The 16,404-nt window shown below is 41.9% G+C and overlaps 1 protein-coding gene across 6 annotated transcripts in view; it reads right to left on the bottom strand.

The window, feature by feature from the left end:
* Positions 1-16,404, bottom strand: part of SPATA13 (spermatogenesis associated 13) — a 120,328-nt gene that overhangs the window by 84,323 nt on the left and 19,601 nt on the right. For 4 of the 6 annotated variants that reach the window (XM_061628539.1, XM_061628542.1, XM_061628545.1 and 1 more), the window contains exons 2-4: positions 4,132-4,230; positions 3,653-3,735; positions 3,234-3,408 (exon numbers count right to left, since the gene is read on the bottom strand). The exons of 1 other annotated variant lie outside the window; for it this stretch is intronic. In XM_061628539.1, the coding sequence (XP_061484523.1) occupies positions 3,234-3,389 (156 nt within the window). In that variant the 5' untranslated portion in view covers positions 3,390-3,408; positions 3,653-3,735; positions 4,132-4,230. The remainder of the gene's footprint in view (positions 1-3,233; positions 3,409-3,652; positions 3,736-4,131; positions 4,231-16,404) is intronic. One more of the 6 variants, XM_061628541.1, reaches the window with a different exon arrangement.

Genomic DNA, 16,404 nt, shown 5'->3' with positions numbered 1-16,404 from the left:
ACTGAGTTAGGAAACGCTGCTCTAAACTGCAAATGAAAAGTGATTGCTGAAAGATTTGTAAAGTTTATTTTCTTCTAACATTGCAGCAAGAGAAGAATATTGCAACAACAGAAGCATTTCACAACAGCATAGCTGATCTTGCATGATGCAACAAAAATACCCCAATGAATTTGGTAAGAGCCTGGTTACCTTAGCTGCCTCTGTGGTTGCTATGTTGAAAGGCTCTGGACAATTATAGGTTCATACATGTGTACAGAACAACGCAGCAAAAGTTAGGTCTCACCAAAATCAAGTGCTTCAATGAGTCCCATTGATTTCAGTTAGATGCAGGGATTAATTTTAACTGGATTTGTTTTTCATCTATTCACCTTGCCCTGAACTTTGTCACCAGAGGGCCAGTTTCTCAAGGGGTATGTTGAAGTGAAAGGGGCAGTCCTTGTAGGTGGAATAGGTTTAGGCATGCATAGTAGCCCCACCATACTCATCATCTGTCCCTGAGCCCCTAATGGAGAGATGAGCAAGCTGTCCCTGCATCATGAGCATGTGCATCACCTCACTGTGCTGCAGCAGAACAGGAAATGTGCGGCACTTGCTTTTCCTGTTCCCTTTGCCCTGTTTTAACATCCAAAGCCATTCACACTTAGAAAGACCTGAAAATCTAACCAGCAGCCTCTCTCCGCTGTTACAGAAGTTTTCCAGCTTTCTAGTTTCCAGCAGCTCTTTCTCCACTGACTTGTCTGTCAAGGAACCACTGCATGAGGAACATGATGTAAATGTTACATTCTAGACTTAAGGTCTTAGTAGCATGCATGCACACACACAGGCTCTGGATTTAATGATGTTGGGGACAGCACTTTAGATGGCAATGTGCATTACTTCACTTAAAAAGATAAGCCAAGCCAGACTTCCTGATCATTTTGCTGATTTGGGCTCTAGACTTCTGTCCCAAAGACCTGTCCTGATGTTACTGCTGCCTTGGACAGCAGCACCCTAAACAGGTTGTTTGAACCACAACTCCCATCAGCCTCAGCATGGTCAATGGGCAGGGGTAATGGGATTCATAGTCCAACAACATCTAGAGGTCATCATATTGAGTATCCCTGGTCTAAGGAGCGCTCTCAGTTCATGCAAAGCACAGGCCAGGACCATTTGGCCTCATTGTAGCTGTGTGTGTACAGAGATTGAACCACTGAGCACCTCCAACCATCTCCTCTGGATTTGCATATCAGGGGAAGACTGGCAGTAGTGGGCAAGATACATTTCTAGGAAGCTTGTTCACCATTACTTCTCGCTAAGGAATCCCCCATGACCTTCCAAGGAACCAGGTGTTCCCCAAATCAGATCTGGAAAACCATTCTTTCATTCTATGTTCATGTTTGATCCATCGTTAACTTTTTAAAAACACTGGTAACTCTTTTGTACAATAATCTGAAATTATTTAAATGCAAATCTTATTTAAAATTTCCTTTTGATGTCCCAGTGACTGATTAAGGACATATTTCTCAAGAGTTCATTAGTGTGAGATACATCCCACACCTGCATTTTTAAGGCTTCTCTCCTTATCTTCTCTAGCAACTCACATCTCTCAGATTTCTCACAGATAGATTCTGCAGTCTCGCTGTGTGGCCACCTGCTGTGCCCTGGCTATGCCAATGTTATGCTGGCATATTACAGTTGCTGTCCTATACACTCCCAGCAGTAAAGTAGAAAGCAAAACAATGCCAGTGGAAAGAAGAAATAACATAGCAATATTGCTCACCAGTCCACAGTATCACTGGAAACGTGACCACTGGCTACTAATCACAACACTGCATTCTAACAACACTTCCACAGTGCCCATGCTGGGAAGGCACAAACCTACACTGTAGCACTGTAAGTGTGACATTTTGTGTCACAGAATCCATTCCACATTTCCTTTCATACACAATGCATAAGCATGCTCCCAGAGGAAAGAGTCAATATGGCCACTTGAACTTTGCTAAGGATCTTGGCCAACCACTTAAAAGATTTTTCTGCCCATTGTAGCAATTGTAATGCATTGTGCTAAATACTGTAAGATTTTTAACTGTATTTTTACAGACACACAGCAGACCACCTGAATGAAGCTCGTGGACCACCGTTTGGGAACTCCTGGCATAGGGGTTGGGAGAAAAGCAACCGCCAGTTCCAGGGCTCTCCTCTGACTGGGGCTCAAATTCTCTGGTATCCTCAAAACAACCCTTTCGACCAGGGGTGTGGAACCTCAGACTTGGGGGGCAAATGCAGCCCTCCAAGGGTCTCTATCCAGCCCTTGAGGCTCTCGCCAGGCCACACCCCTTCTCTTCAGGTGCCAGCCCTCACCACTCCTACTCTGTGCCCTCCTGAAATGCTTTTGCCTGGCTGGAATGTGCCCTTGAACTGTGACGATGCCTCTTGCCTGTCTGGATGCAGAGAGGTGTCTGTAGAACTATTTGACTTTCATGGGGCTGGAACGCAGCCTGCTGTACAAAGGTAAGAATAAAATCTGCTCCTCTACCATTTTGTCTCTGGCCCCACCTTTCACTGGAATGTGCCCCTCCTGACATTTTCCCAAAAAAGGAGTGTGACCCTTAGACTGAAGAAGGTTCCCCATCCCTGCTTTAGACCGTGAAAGGGCTAGGACCAAAGGAAGAAGAGCTGTTTCAGTCATACCCAGCTCCTAAGCCCATCTGTCAAGTCAAAAATACAACACAGACTATTTTCATAACAATACAGACAATTAGTATATGTTGGTGTCTATGGTAAGGGAATAACCATTTTGCAAGGGAGAGGGGAAAAGAGCCACTTGGACGAGGAAGAGCACACACCACAACAGCAAGCTCACAGAAGGCAATACAATCAGCCACCTAGTAATGCGGTAGGGCCGAGCGATGCAATGGAAAATGGGAAGCATAGACTTGATTCCCTCATAGGCCATCAGTCTGTGAAAGACATGATGATGGAGAACCCACTGCCTTCCCCCCATTGTGAGTTCACGATAATGAAGACATCTAATGACCAACAGCAGGACAAAAACACAGTGGAGACAGGCACTCTTTATTTTATTGAACAGTTTCAATGTGAAAGGGAGTTCTGACTGTCATGGCAACATGCAGTTGCCATTGGTGATAGGATTCCTTATAGGATTCCTCTGCCTCTCTAAGTGACATAACAGACAGTAGAGTAACAAGTGCAACTCAATGCATCCCCATCATGGGTAATTCTGCATCTCCTACATTTCTGCCTGTGATGCTCAGAGGCAAAGGAGTCCAGAGAGATAAGCCAGCAACCCCACACAGGAACACTGGTTTCCCATTGGCTGCTGCTGCTGTAGACCTGGTGTTCTGCATGGTACTGGTGATGGTAAGTAGCATCCTTTCCACTGTGAACATTCAGTGGGTACCTGGTTCCCTGCAGAGAGACAAGACAGACATAGGGGTAGTAATGAATCATGAGTAGCTATGGCAACATATAACTATGGATGAATGCTCATTTGGAGTTGGCAAATGCATTTCATGAAAGAGTGCCAATACCTATGTGCTCTTCTACTCTACATGCCCCAGACCCCATTTTGCTATTGGCAGTAAACCTGATATCAATGCCTGGAAATCCACCTGTTAGGGAAGATAATATAGTCAGTGAGCCAATGACTCACCCACCCAATGTAATGAGTTGCATTGGCAGTCTGTCTCCAGTGACTACTGATTTTTTTCTGCTCCGTGTGCTTTGGCTCCAATCCTGTAAGGAAGAATGAGTCATGAGTGATTAACCAGCAATTCCATTAAGAAGAACGGAGCGTTTGATGTTCACTAACAATGGTAGCTATGTTCCCCACAACCTTCTCTAATAGGGCTTCCCTGGGCTGTGGCTAACAGCCCCCTCTTCCATTTCCACATAGCACATACATACCCTGTGTCCCTTTGAGTATAATATTTTGAGTAAGAAAAGTTTGTTAAACCAGTACATGTTTTCCCCACATTGCAGGATAAAGGGGGTGGGAGGAGACACTCTGTGACAATAGGTGTTTGAGTGCTCCGCATACTTTTAAGCGCTTAGGGGGGAGAGGCAGAAGTAGTTCAGGAAACATAATTTAAGGAATAGGCTGTCCCTCACTGGTGAGACCCCCTTGCTTACCTGTATGGAGTACTCTGTCCTTGCAGTCTCCGTTGTAGCAGAATTGCCGTTCCAGAGGGTATTTGTGTCAAGTTCTGCAGCAGTGTTCCTGCAAGGGTTCTGAGATACGACAAATATTACTCAGGTCCTTTTCCTGGTTTTGTTGTTGGCCATGGCTGTTTGCACAATTAGCAAAGTGTTTCTTTTGGCAGTCTTCCCTTTCACTAAAGATCCCCACCCAAAAAATCCCATTTGTGCATTTTTATAATTACATTTCTCCAGACTTGGGAGCACTCTGCCAGACAGAGTTCAGATAGAGTGGTATGGCCTCACATCACACATGTTGATATGTGATCTGTGTTCTGTTGCTGGGACAATCTCCCAGTATTTGGCTCCTGAAATAATTGGAATCTTATTCATTATTGACTGTTGGGAAAAACTATTATGTGCCACTGCCACATAACATTCATTCTGCAGTTGCAAAAAAATGGCCCTTTAGTGTGGCAGCACCTACTCTTTGGAACTCCCTGCCCATTGATAACAGTCTGGTGCATTCAATGTATTGCTTCTCATGCCTGCTGAAAATTGTTTTGTTCCAGCATGTCTATCCAGGCATGTAAATTTAACATGTACACTTTAAAAAATATAACTTTTAGAATTATAATTCAAGTTCAATTTTTTTTTATTTATTGTAGGGCCATAGGCCAACACAAGTACAAAGCAACATGCAATATAAAAATAAGACACAAAGTTATTATGCTAAAAGAACTAAAGTTAATTATTAGTTAAGTTAAAATTTTATTAAATAGTTTAATTTGGTTGTAAACTTAGAATAAAAATGGCTCTTAGCTTCTGAGCCGCCAGCGCAAAGAGAGATACCTTACGTGTTATCTCGTGGTTTGTATCAGATAATAAGAATAATATTTTTTCCTCTACCGTGGGCATCTCACGGAAATTAAGCCACTCCTGTAGAAAATTTACTCTAGGATTCTGATAAATTGGGCAATATAACATAATATGCGGGAGATCCTCTACCCCATCAAAACCACAGACTCATTTTCTTTGGTCCTTTGGGGTATTGGATATTCTGCCCTCTCTATCGGAATTCGGTAATGTGAAAAAGCGAAGGGCCATGAATGCGCGCCTGAGAGGCACTGGTAGTGCCTGTAAGAGGTATGGAGAACAATTATGATCTGTTTTAAATCTCCAATACCATGGGGCAATACAGCAGTTAATTAAAGTCAAATGGTCTAAATAGTTGCAATGATTAAAAATTAACTCGCGGAGTCTCTTGTTTGTATCTATGTGAGTGAATTGTTGGAGAGTTATATGATATCTATGGAGAATGCCTTCAATTTTGCTGCTCCATATGGTATGGAAAAATGGGTGGGCAAAACAAAGTTTAAGTAATTCCCTACCTTGGTTTGAAATGGGCAGTCTCATAAATTTTAGGAGGGCTAGATGTATACGCGCGCCCAGTGGCGGGAGGCCAGTTTCCACTCGAAGCATGGCTGCTGGAGTTCCTTGGGGCAGGAACAGTAAGCGCCTTAAAAAATTGGTTTGGATTGTTTCGAAAACCAGAATTGCTTTTTCTGCTCAGCCCCATATCATTGCGCCATACAGAACTTGAGAGATTACTTTGGCCTCATAGATTTTCAGGGCCGGTAGAATCAAATGACCCCCGGTGGATCGGGCGAACTTTAAAATTGCTCCCACTGTTTTTAAAGCTGAATGTTTTACAGATAACCAGTGATGTTTCCAGGTAAGGGTATCCGAAAAGATTACTCCCAAATATTTAAATAAGTGGCACTGTTCCAGCTGGTGGTTTCCCAGTGACCATCTATGTCTCACTGGCCTTTTCCCGGAAACTAAGATTTTTGTTTTCTGAAAATTAATGTTGAGTCTCTCAGTTGCACACAAATCATGTAATTTTCTCATTGATTTCCTCAGACCGACAGGTACTAAGGATAAAAGGACCATGTCGTCCGCATAAAATAGGGTAGAGATCTTCTTTTGCCCAATGGAGGGAGGGAAATGTTGTATATCTGATAGGTCTGAAATTACATTAATTAAGTATAGGTTAAACAGTAGGGGGGCTAGAGGACACCCTTGTTTGACACCCTTTTCAACCCCGAAGAGAGGCATCGTGTGGCCATATTGATTTACTTTGACCTGGGCTTCGGTGCCTGTATTTAGGGCTTTTAAGAGGTATAAAAGACAACGATCGATGTTCATGTTGTGTAATTTAGTCCATAATCTATCTCTATCCACAGAGTCAAAAGCTGCAGCCAGATCTATAAAGGCCGCATACAGATGTCTTGTGGGACCAGATAGGCTTGTCAAAAAGTTCAAGGTTAAGCAATGGTCAGTTGGGGCAGACCCCTTCCTGAATCCAATCTGTTCTGGGGGAATGAGTTGGTTTGAGTCGGCCCACTGTTCTAACTTATAGAGAAGATATTTACTGTAGAGTTTAGTCACTACATTCAATAAGCTTATGGGGCAATAGTTGGAGAGATTGGAAGGATCATTCTTTTTATATATTGGAACAATGATGCTATGTTTCCAACTCTCGGGTATTGTTCCAGAGTCATTGATTCTGGAAAACAGTGATGCTAAAATAGGCGCCCACCAGTCAGGGAAGTGTTTATATATCTCAGGTGGTAAGAAATCTTCGCCAGGAGATTTTCCATTTTTCAGTGAAGTTATTAGCGTAATAACTTCCAAGGGAATTTCTTCATCTCCACCTGAACCTCTAATTACCTTTTCAATAGACACAAATGATATAAAACTGCCATTTGAACCATCCCCTTTGCCTTTGGGGAATAACAGCGCATTTACCAATGAAGAGTTGTCATTATTGGAAACTTTTGGCACTCTCCCAGAAATATCCCAACAAGAGATAATAATTAGATTAGACCGACTAAAAATGCAACTTATTACTTTAAGACATCAGAACCACAAACCTACACAAGCAAGCCCGACAAATTCAAGGCAAATCCCAGTGCCACCGCTGAAGCCCCAAAAGTTTATTCAATCCAGGGCAACAGATGATCTTCCGGGAATTCTATTGGATACGGATAATTTAAACCAGACCCTCCATAATTTACCTCTCGAGAATGCCGAACTGGCGATTTCCCTTTGCTCCGCAAGCAGCGATGCTACCAATTTAAATATTTCTCCCCGCTATGAATTAGCCAGATGCGCAAAAATTGACCCTTTAGGCAGGTGGGACAGAATGCGTATATTGGGGACAGACGAAATCGGATCTCCGATTAAACCCACAAAAGCCAGGCAGCCTGAATCCCGACACAGTAGACAATTACATTCCTATCCAAGCGATAAGTTGATCTATCCACCAAATGGTTGCGTAGTACATTCATCTCTTTTCAACGAAATCACGTCCCAGTGACAGCCAACAATCCTTTCATGGAACGTCAATGGCTGGGCCAATAAGAAAGAGGATACCGATTTTCTAGACTTCCTAAGTAAGCATGAAATCATCTGCCTACAGGAAACTTGGATTTCCTCACCCGATGCCCCGTTTTTATTAGATTACTACTCTGTTTCTACTCCAGCTGTAAAACTCATAGGGAGAGGTTGCCCAAAAGGAGGCCTAGTAACCTTTATATCTAAAACCTATTCGGCGAATGTCGATATTTTACCAACTCCCTCTCCCCAATTAATCCAGGCCATTAGGATAAAGGGCATATCGGCAGAACCTTTGATCTGCATAAATGTCTACATCCCTCCCCTCTATGCCTCTAGCTTAGAGGACAACAATGTATGGATCAAACTAGAAGAGTGCCTGTCCCTTCTTGAAGAAATGTTTCCAAAAGATTGCTTTCTTTTAAGCGGCGATTTTAACGCCAGAATTGGGAACTTCGGGCCCCACAATGTAGAGGCCTCTAATTGGGACCCATCGAGTTACCATCTAAACTACTTTAAAACTCTCCAAGACAATAAGTCAAACAAACAGGGATCTTCTTTATTACAACTTGTCGCCCAACATTCGTTAGAAATACTAAACGGCTCTTGTGTAGACTCTTCGCGTGGCTCCTTTACATATTGATCTGTTTTGGGATCTAGCATAATCGACTATATGATAGCATCCTCCCCACTGCATATGGGAATAATTGACTTTAAGGTAGTACATAGACCAGAGAGCGATCATTTCCCACTTCAATTAACTCTCTTACCTACTAATCTTCCTTTTCCGTCACCTGTACATCAGGCATCTTTAAAACTACTGAGAAGAGTCTACTGGTCAGAGCCCTTGAGGGAACATCTAGCGTCTCTTTTAGGATTTGACGTATATCATTCGATCCATAAGGACATTTTGGAAGGTGCATTGGACCCAGTACAGGTATTCCAAGAAATCTTTTCTCTTTTAAGACCTTTTTTGATACGAAAGCCTTTGGAATTTAACAAGCCTTACCCCTCTTTAACATGGTTTGATCAAGAGTGTAGGGCGGCAAAAAGAAAACTGAAATCATATTTGAGGTTATCACTCAAAAATCCAACTGTTAACTCCTACGCTCTCCGATTTAGATCTATAAAGGCTACATACAAAAGCCTTTTAAGACGCAAGAAATTAGATTTCGCAGTTTCCTGTTGGCAGAGGCTGGCCGCCGCGGCTTCCGCAAGACAAGAACGTCCCTTTTGGAATTTAGTTAACCTGGGTATGGGTTCATTCGTTAGTAATAAATCACATCATATTACGAATTCAGTTTGGCATGCACATTTTCTGAGTCTCTACTCTTGCTCAGCTTCCTGTCAAACCCAATATTTAGACATTGACATTACCTCCCTCCCCGCGTGGCCCCCAGTAACAACTGCAGAAGAATTATAATTACAGGTTTTATATTTTTAATGTTTGTTTTTTAATGTTTGTTTTTATTTTTAACTATTTTAGACTATTTATAAACTTCTTAGAGCTCTTTTGTTCTAGTAAGCAGTATATACATTTTGTTTAATAAATAAAATAAAAAAGGAGGAGGAGGAAGCAGTTGCCCAAGACTTTCCACTGGATATATTTTTATTTGGACTATTTCTTTTCCTGATGGAATGTTATGCCACCATCAGGAACAGAGTTAAGCCCTACACAAGCACATAACCTAAATTAAGTTCCTATACTCCCCCAGCCATACCCCCAAAATTTATGGCCCAGCTTTTTCTTCTTGTACTGGTAGCGTCCTGCTGGCATAGCATACCGCCAGTATAACAGGGACACAACACCAGCATAAATTCACTACTGGCATAGTTTCTTCCATTGGTACAGCAGAAGTTCATTACAAGCAGACGTAAACCAGAGAAGGGTTCACATTCACGTCTTCAACATTGGAACAACTCTTTCATAAATACAGAGTATGCCTTCCTTATAGTAAAGATGCTTTGGGAGGTATGTTCTAAGGACCAGTTCACACACTGCCTAGGCAGGTAAGTTATCTATGTGACAGGACTCAGAACTGAGCCTCAGGCTTGCATGCACACATTTGCCCTAACCAGGGCCAGCACTAAAGGGTGGTCAGATTGGGGCCCGGGGCCCCCGATACGGTGGGGGAGGAGTAGTGCTCCCCTTCTGCGATACGCAGCAGTGATCGCAGGGAGAGAGCTTCCCAGCCGCCCGCCTGTTCACTGGCTCCACCTACGTGTCTCTCCTGTCTTTTACGGCTGAGCGGGCTGTGTGCGCAGGGCTGCCATTAACCAAGATGGCGGCTGAGGTTTCCCTAAGGTGCTGATGTCCCTGCCGCCATCTTGGTTAATGACAGGGATGCACGCAAGTAGCATGCATGCATGCATGCCATCAACCAAGATGGCAGCGGAGGCTTCAGCTCCTTAGGGAAACCTCAGCCGCCATATTGGTTAATGGCAGCCCCGCGCACACAGCCGCAAAAGACAGGAGAGACAGGTAGGTGGGGTGTGTGGCAACCGGGGCCAGTTGATGTCCAAGGGCCCTGGCATGCCTGGTGCCGGCCCTGGCCCTAACACAGTCAGAATTGATTTGCGCTGCTGTACATAGGTATAGGTTTTGATTACAAGTTATGTGCAGTATAAGAGGGTGTACATGCCTGAGGCTCCCTCCTTTATGCCTCTCCACAGGGATGTGCTTGCAAACATCCATCAGATATAATTTGTGGAATGCAACCTATATGCACTGCAACTATTTATTTTATTTTATCTTTTGGCTGGAAGGCAAAAATTGAAACCAAGTAATACATTAGAAAGTATTAATAATAATTATGATTTATTTATTGTTTGTTTATTTGATTGATTTATATCCTGACCTTCCTCCCAGCAAGAGGAATAATATATTGAATTAAATTTCTTGCAGATATTAGAATGCAAGCTGATCAACATGCCATGAGAAATTTGTATTTTTTTAACAGTTGTAGACATTTTGCCAACATCCAAATAAATAGCTATTATAGTTGCTGTACATCCAAGTGTCCATTCAGATGTGGGTATGAAATTGTTTTGTTGTGCACATGCACCACATGTGAATGTAAAGTGAGTGAGTGAGTAAGAGAGAAATATATTTCTCTGCATTGCCAGTAAAAGGAATTAAGGACAGTTTATAGGCACAACCAGCCTATAAGCTGGTTGTCAGGACTTTAACGGCAAGTACCTGTAAAACCTGTTTTCAGACAGAAAGGAAAACCTGATTAATCTCATTCTAAATTTATAGGTGCTCACTCACAATCTTTTCAGCTCTACCTAACTGCAAGAGCTCCTTACATACTGTAATCCCACGCATACTCCAAAGAAATAAACTGGAGCTGTTCAGAAGCAATCTTTGGAAGGCTGTGCCTCTTGTCAGCTCCGGGTAACTTTCATAGCACAGATGAGGCTTGTGTAAAAGGCTTTCATTATGAAACAGTGGGAAAGCGTTCACAGGTACAAAGAAAAATGATCTTTTTTGCAGACTATACTGGAAGCATTGCTGGTTTTCCCACGAAAAGAGCAGAAATACAGCAAACAGGAGAGTAAAAGGTGGACCATTGTACCAAGCAGTCCCAGATGACTGAGGCGTTATTCCAGCACCACAAACCAAGAAAATATGCTTAATGTGTTCAGAAGCCCTTTGCAATTCAGGGGAGTAGATATTTTAATTCAATAGTCAGTCTGGATTCGCAAATCAGTGCTTCCAATCACATATATTGCAGTTCAACAAGACACATTAAAAGAGTCACCATAGCACTCTGTTCACAATAGACTTCTGGAATTCTGAACACCACCAAGAAACAGTATTTTTAAAGTCCTAGTAAATTTGTGCTTCACAAAGTAATTACATTTCAGCATCATACTTGACAGCAGTGAAGGCTTTCCAATGGGCCACTGTGCCCAAATGTAAAAGCAAACAGAACTAGGGAAGGTTTTGCACACCCTCCAGTAGCTGGGACTGGAAAATTTGTTGTTAGGGTTGTCAGGATACAATCCTGAAAACTTCCATTTTCTTTAACAAATTCCCAGATGTGGATAATTGCAGCTTTATTGGCTTCCTTTGGGTTGCAAACTGGCAATCTTAAACACAAGTTTTCCTTTATCAAATGTTTCTTGTATTGCAACCTATTATTATTATTATTATTATTTATTACATTTGTATACCGCCCATAGCCGAAGCTCTCTGGGCAGTTTACAGCAATTAAATTAGTAACCCAACTTGTTCTACATTATGTTATAAGGGATAAATACAGCAATAGTGATAATGCCACATGGATGAGTCACTGTCATGAGATATAGTAGCATGCCACTTTTTTAAAAATAGTGACATCATATAATATGCATTTCCCAAAGCTCAAAATTAGGACTGCCATTTTTTTCTGGCAGATCTGTGTTTTTAATAGCTGGTATGACATGAAGAATTTAACAGATGAAGCTTTTTTCTACTACTGCAGATCCATTCAGACAAAAGCATAACCTGTTGCACTTCTGCTTGTTATTGTTACAAGCTGTTTAAGGTACAGCAGCCCAGGAAGAACCATACAACCATATTTACAATCCATGTTTTAATCATTTTAGATATTGAAATGAGAGAAAACTGTAATTGTCCAATCAACCTGTGAATTTAAATTTTTTGTTGTTATGTGCCTTCAGGTCGATTACAACTTATGGCGACCCTATGAATCAGTGACCTCCAAGAGCATTTGTCATGAACCACCCTGTTCAGATCTTGTAAGTTCAGGTCTGTAGCTTCCTTTATGGAATCAATTCATCTCTTGTTCTTCCTTTCTCTTTTTCTACTCCCCTCTGCTTTTCCCAGCATTATTGTCTTTTCTAGTGAATCATGTCTTCTCATTATGTGTCCAAAGTATGATAACCTCAGTTTCATCATTTTAGCTTCTAGTGACAGTTCTGGTTTAATTTGTTCTGACACCCAATTATTTGTCTTTTTTGCAGACTATGGTATGCGCAAAGCTCTCCTCCAACACCACATTTCAAATGAGTTGAACAATAATATGTACAATAAAACAGAACATTAATGTTTAACAATGAACTGATTTATATCAGCTACTGTCCTCTCAAAGAGGCTGTTGGCTAATTGGGAAAAGGTGCTTCCTACATGCTCACATATGGAAACTAACAGCTGATCTAATCTTATAGCAAGAATATTCTGATAGATAAGCCTTTCTTTGTTACTAAGAGCCTCCTCTGTTTATACAAACTTCCACCTACATTGCTGCATTCTTTTCAGCAGCAGCCCAATAAGTCTAACTTCCTACAAATGAAAAGGACTAGCTTCTAGACTAGCCTCCCTTGACTTTCCCTCATTTCCAGCCACCCACCCCTTTGTCTCACTTTCAAATTCTGCTTGCTCTACAACCCTGGATGCATCTCTTCAAAAAAATCCATCATTTAAAGAAAATGCTTGGAAAGTTATACATTGGTGGCATCTCACTCAGGTCAAACTGAACAATAAGGCTCCTCCCTCTCCCCTCTGTGCTGAAGGAGATGCCCAGTCCGTGGCTCTTTCCTATATTTATGGTGGGATTGTAATAAAGTGAGACAATTCTGGAGTGATTTTTTCAAATTGCTAGTAAAGTTCTTAAAGTGACAATTATCCCAGATCCAGCTTTGGCACTTCTTTTCCTTAAAGGGGGTTCCATTGTTCCTAAAACTCAGATGTCTCTCCTATCCAGATTTCTACTTGCAGCGAGGCTTGAAATAGCCAAAAACTGGAAGGGGGCAGAACATTTATCAATAAAAAATTGGTTTACCAGACTTTGGCAACTTGCACTAGATGAAAAAATAACTCAGGAACGAAAAAAAGCTTGGGGGGGAGCCATCCTCTGATAAATTTATGCCACTATCCTTTTTTATGTTATGCTATTGAAGATGGGGCAGAAGCGAGATCACCCTCATCATTAACTTTCTTTTGGTGGGATATGTACCCTGCCTTTTAATTCTATTATTCTGCTTTCTGGTATTCTTTCTGTTTTATAAATAAAGCTTCTGATGCTGAATGTACTCTTTTTCTGTTGTACATAGAGTTACATGTTTATTGTACTTTGTTGTTATCTACTAGAAATCTCAATAAAACACTAATCACACAAAAAAATCCATCATTTGACACAGCTCAGTCTGTACTATACTGCATGTTCATCAGAAGAAATGCATCTACAAATGTCATTGTTCATAATGTTAAATTCCTAACACAGGTACATCTTGATTAATTTATGTTATCACATTTATACGCCATCAATCCAATGAGACCATGAATATATCATTATTTTACCCTCACGATTTTAAAAATGATTTTATTACATTTATATCTCACCTTCCTCCAAGGAGCTCAAGGTGGCATACAAACATGATTCTCCCCTTCCCTTTTTTATCCTCACAACAACCCTGTGAAGTAGGTTAGGGTGAGAGACAGTGACGGGCCAAGGCCACCCAGTGAGCTTCATGCTCTTCCAGGTACCAGTCTGACACTCTAACCACTATGCCAGACATTAGGTAAAAATAACAGTGAGCTGCCTAAACTCACCCAGTAACCCACTAGTAACCTCTAGACTTGATTACTGCAATGCGCTCTATGTGGGGCCACCCTTGTACCTGGTGTGGAACTCCAGCTAATGTAAAATGCTGCACTTAAAACTGTTGATGGGGACAGACTACAGCCAGCACATAACTCTGGTGTTTAAAAACTTGCACTGGCTGCCCTTATGTTATCAGGCCAGGTTCAAGGTTCTTGTAATTTACAAGGCCTTTAACAACTTGGGTCCAGGATATCTTAAGGTCCGGCTGATCCCTTATATCCCAGCCTGATCACTGAGAACTTTGGGGGAGTCTGTGTTGGTGGTCCCTCACTGCAATGACTAGAAGCCATGCATTCAATGTAGTGAGGCCTAAGCCTGTGGAACTCCCTCTCAACTCAGATTAGACAAGCACCCTCCTTGTTGAACTTCAGACACATGATTAAGACTTGTTATAGCAGGCATTTTAAGACAGTGTTTGGTTTTACAATGATTTTATAGTTTTATTTTATGCATGGTTCATTTTTATGTACACTGCTTAAAAATGTGAATGATTAAGCGGTGTACAAATGTCTTAAATAAATAAAATAAGCTCTGTCAGTGAGTTCATATTTGAATCCAGGTCCCTTCAGTTCTAATCCAAGTCTCTATTCAGTAGATCAGAGGTAGCCAACAAGGTGCCCTCCAGGTGTTGCTGGGCTATAGCTCTCATCATCCTGAACCACTGGCTGTGCTGGTTGGGCTGTTGGGAATCCAACAACATCTTGAGGGCAGCCATGGTGGCTTCCACTGCACTACAAGCCTTTTCAGTTGTGTGTAGGGAATTGTCCTCAAAAGAATTCATTGCCTTCAACTTTCATAATAAAAACTGCCAGATCGTAACATGCCTTCATTCACAAATCTATGGTGTAACCACATGTGAACTAGAGCACAATTCTGTTGGCTGCATCTCAGAATGGATTTTGTAGAGCAGGAAAAGTTGCAGAAAAGGGCAACAAAATATTAAGAAGGCTAGAGCTATTCTCCTATGAGGAAAGATTATCGCATTTGGAGGTTTTTAAATTAGAAAAAAGGTGAGAGAGTGTTTACATCAGGGGTGGGGAATCTCTGGCCTACAGGGCAAGCCTAGTCTACCAAGGCTCATATTTGGTCTGCAAGACCCTTTCCCCCAAACTACGGCCATCTGGCCTACACCCAGTAGTATAGTGGTAAATTCAGAAGTGCAGGGTCCATTCATGATTGTCACACCATGCCCCCTCACAGCCATGCCCACTTTCCCACTTTCCCTTATCTCCATGTCATCACCAAATCCACCACCCCCACAACAACAGATGTCCCTAGGAACCAGTCAGCATGAAAGGGGAGGCTGTATGTTAGTTACTGAGAAGAGTCTTCTCACTGGGTGACTCACCTCCTTTCACTCTGTTTGGCTCCAATCACCATAAAAGGGCAAGGACTCTTCTCAGTAGCTAACATGTTCCCACACTAATTGGCTCAAACATAGGGACCTGCGTGGGACCCTGCTCCTAAAAAAGTAGGGGGTCTGTGACACCTCGTGACCCTGGGCAACTACACACCTGCCATCACATATGTCTTCAAATGTAAGGCACATAGAAGCTGGCTTCAGCAATTAACATGGGTGGTAAAGCCAAAGCCTCAAAGCACCACATAGGGCTCTTTGCAAGCCCTGCATGGTACTTTGACATTCCAAAGCATCCAATCACCTGACATAATGACAATATCAGTTGATTGACAGGTGGACAGCCACATCCACTCGTTAAATTTGGCCTACAAGGCTAGATTCTGGCCCACAGAGCAAAAAAGTTTCCCCATCCCTGGTTTACATAAGAGGTTTATAACATTTGTGTGTGGGTGTGGAGAAAGTGGATTGAGAGAAGCGTTTCTCCCTCTCATATAACATTAATATTGCTGCAACACACAGCAGCAAATTCATTTTTCTTCCAGAGGAGTTTCAAAATAGAAAGAACAAATTAACACACCAGTACCACTTTTGGACCTATTAAAGTGGGGAGGCTGCCATTCACTTCATTGCATATGTATTTCCTTTGTTTATTTTTCCTACAAAGGAAAAAGTGCATCTGTTTTAAGAACTGTTTCATAATACTGACCTTTTAAACATTCAATTCTCTTAGCTTTCAAATGTGGAATAAAGGAACAAATCCTGGCAGTGCCCAAGTAGCTTTGCCTAACCATCATTTGCACCAACCTGACAGCACTGCCACACTTTCTCTGGAAACTGCACTTGTTTCATGTAGTAAACATTCAAAGTATGTGTGTGGGGGGGAGATATATGTACCTG

The sequence above is a fragment of the Rhineura floridana genome, chromosome 5 (genome assembly GCF_030035675.1).
Source record: "Rhineura floridana isolate rRhiFlo1 chromosome 5, rRhiFlo1.hap2, whole genome shotgun sequence".
Taxonomy (NCBI): domain Eukaryota; kingdom Metazoa; phylum Chordata; class Lepidosauria; order Squamata; family Rhineuridae; genus Rhineura; species Rhineura floridana.
Note: the sequence above shows the minus strand (reverse complement) of the source record. Positions and strands in the feature narration are given on the sequence as shown.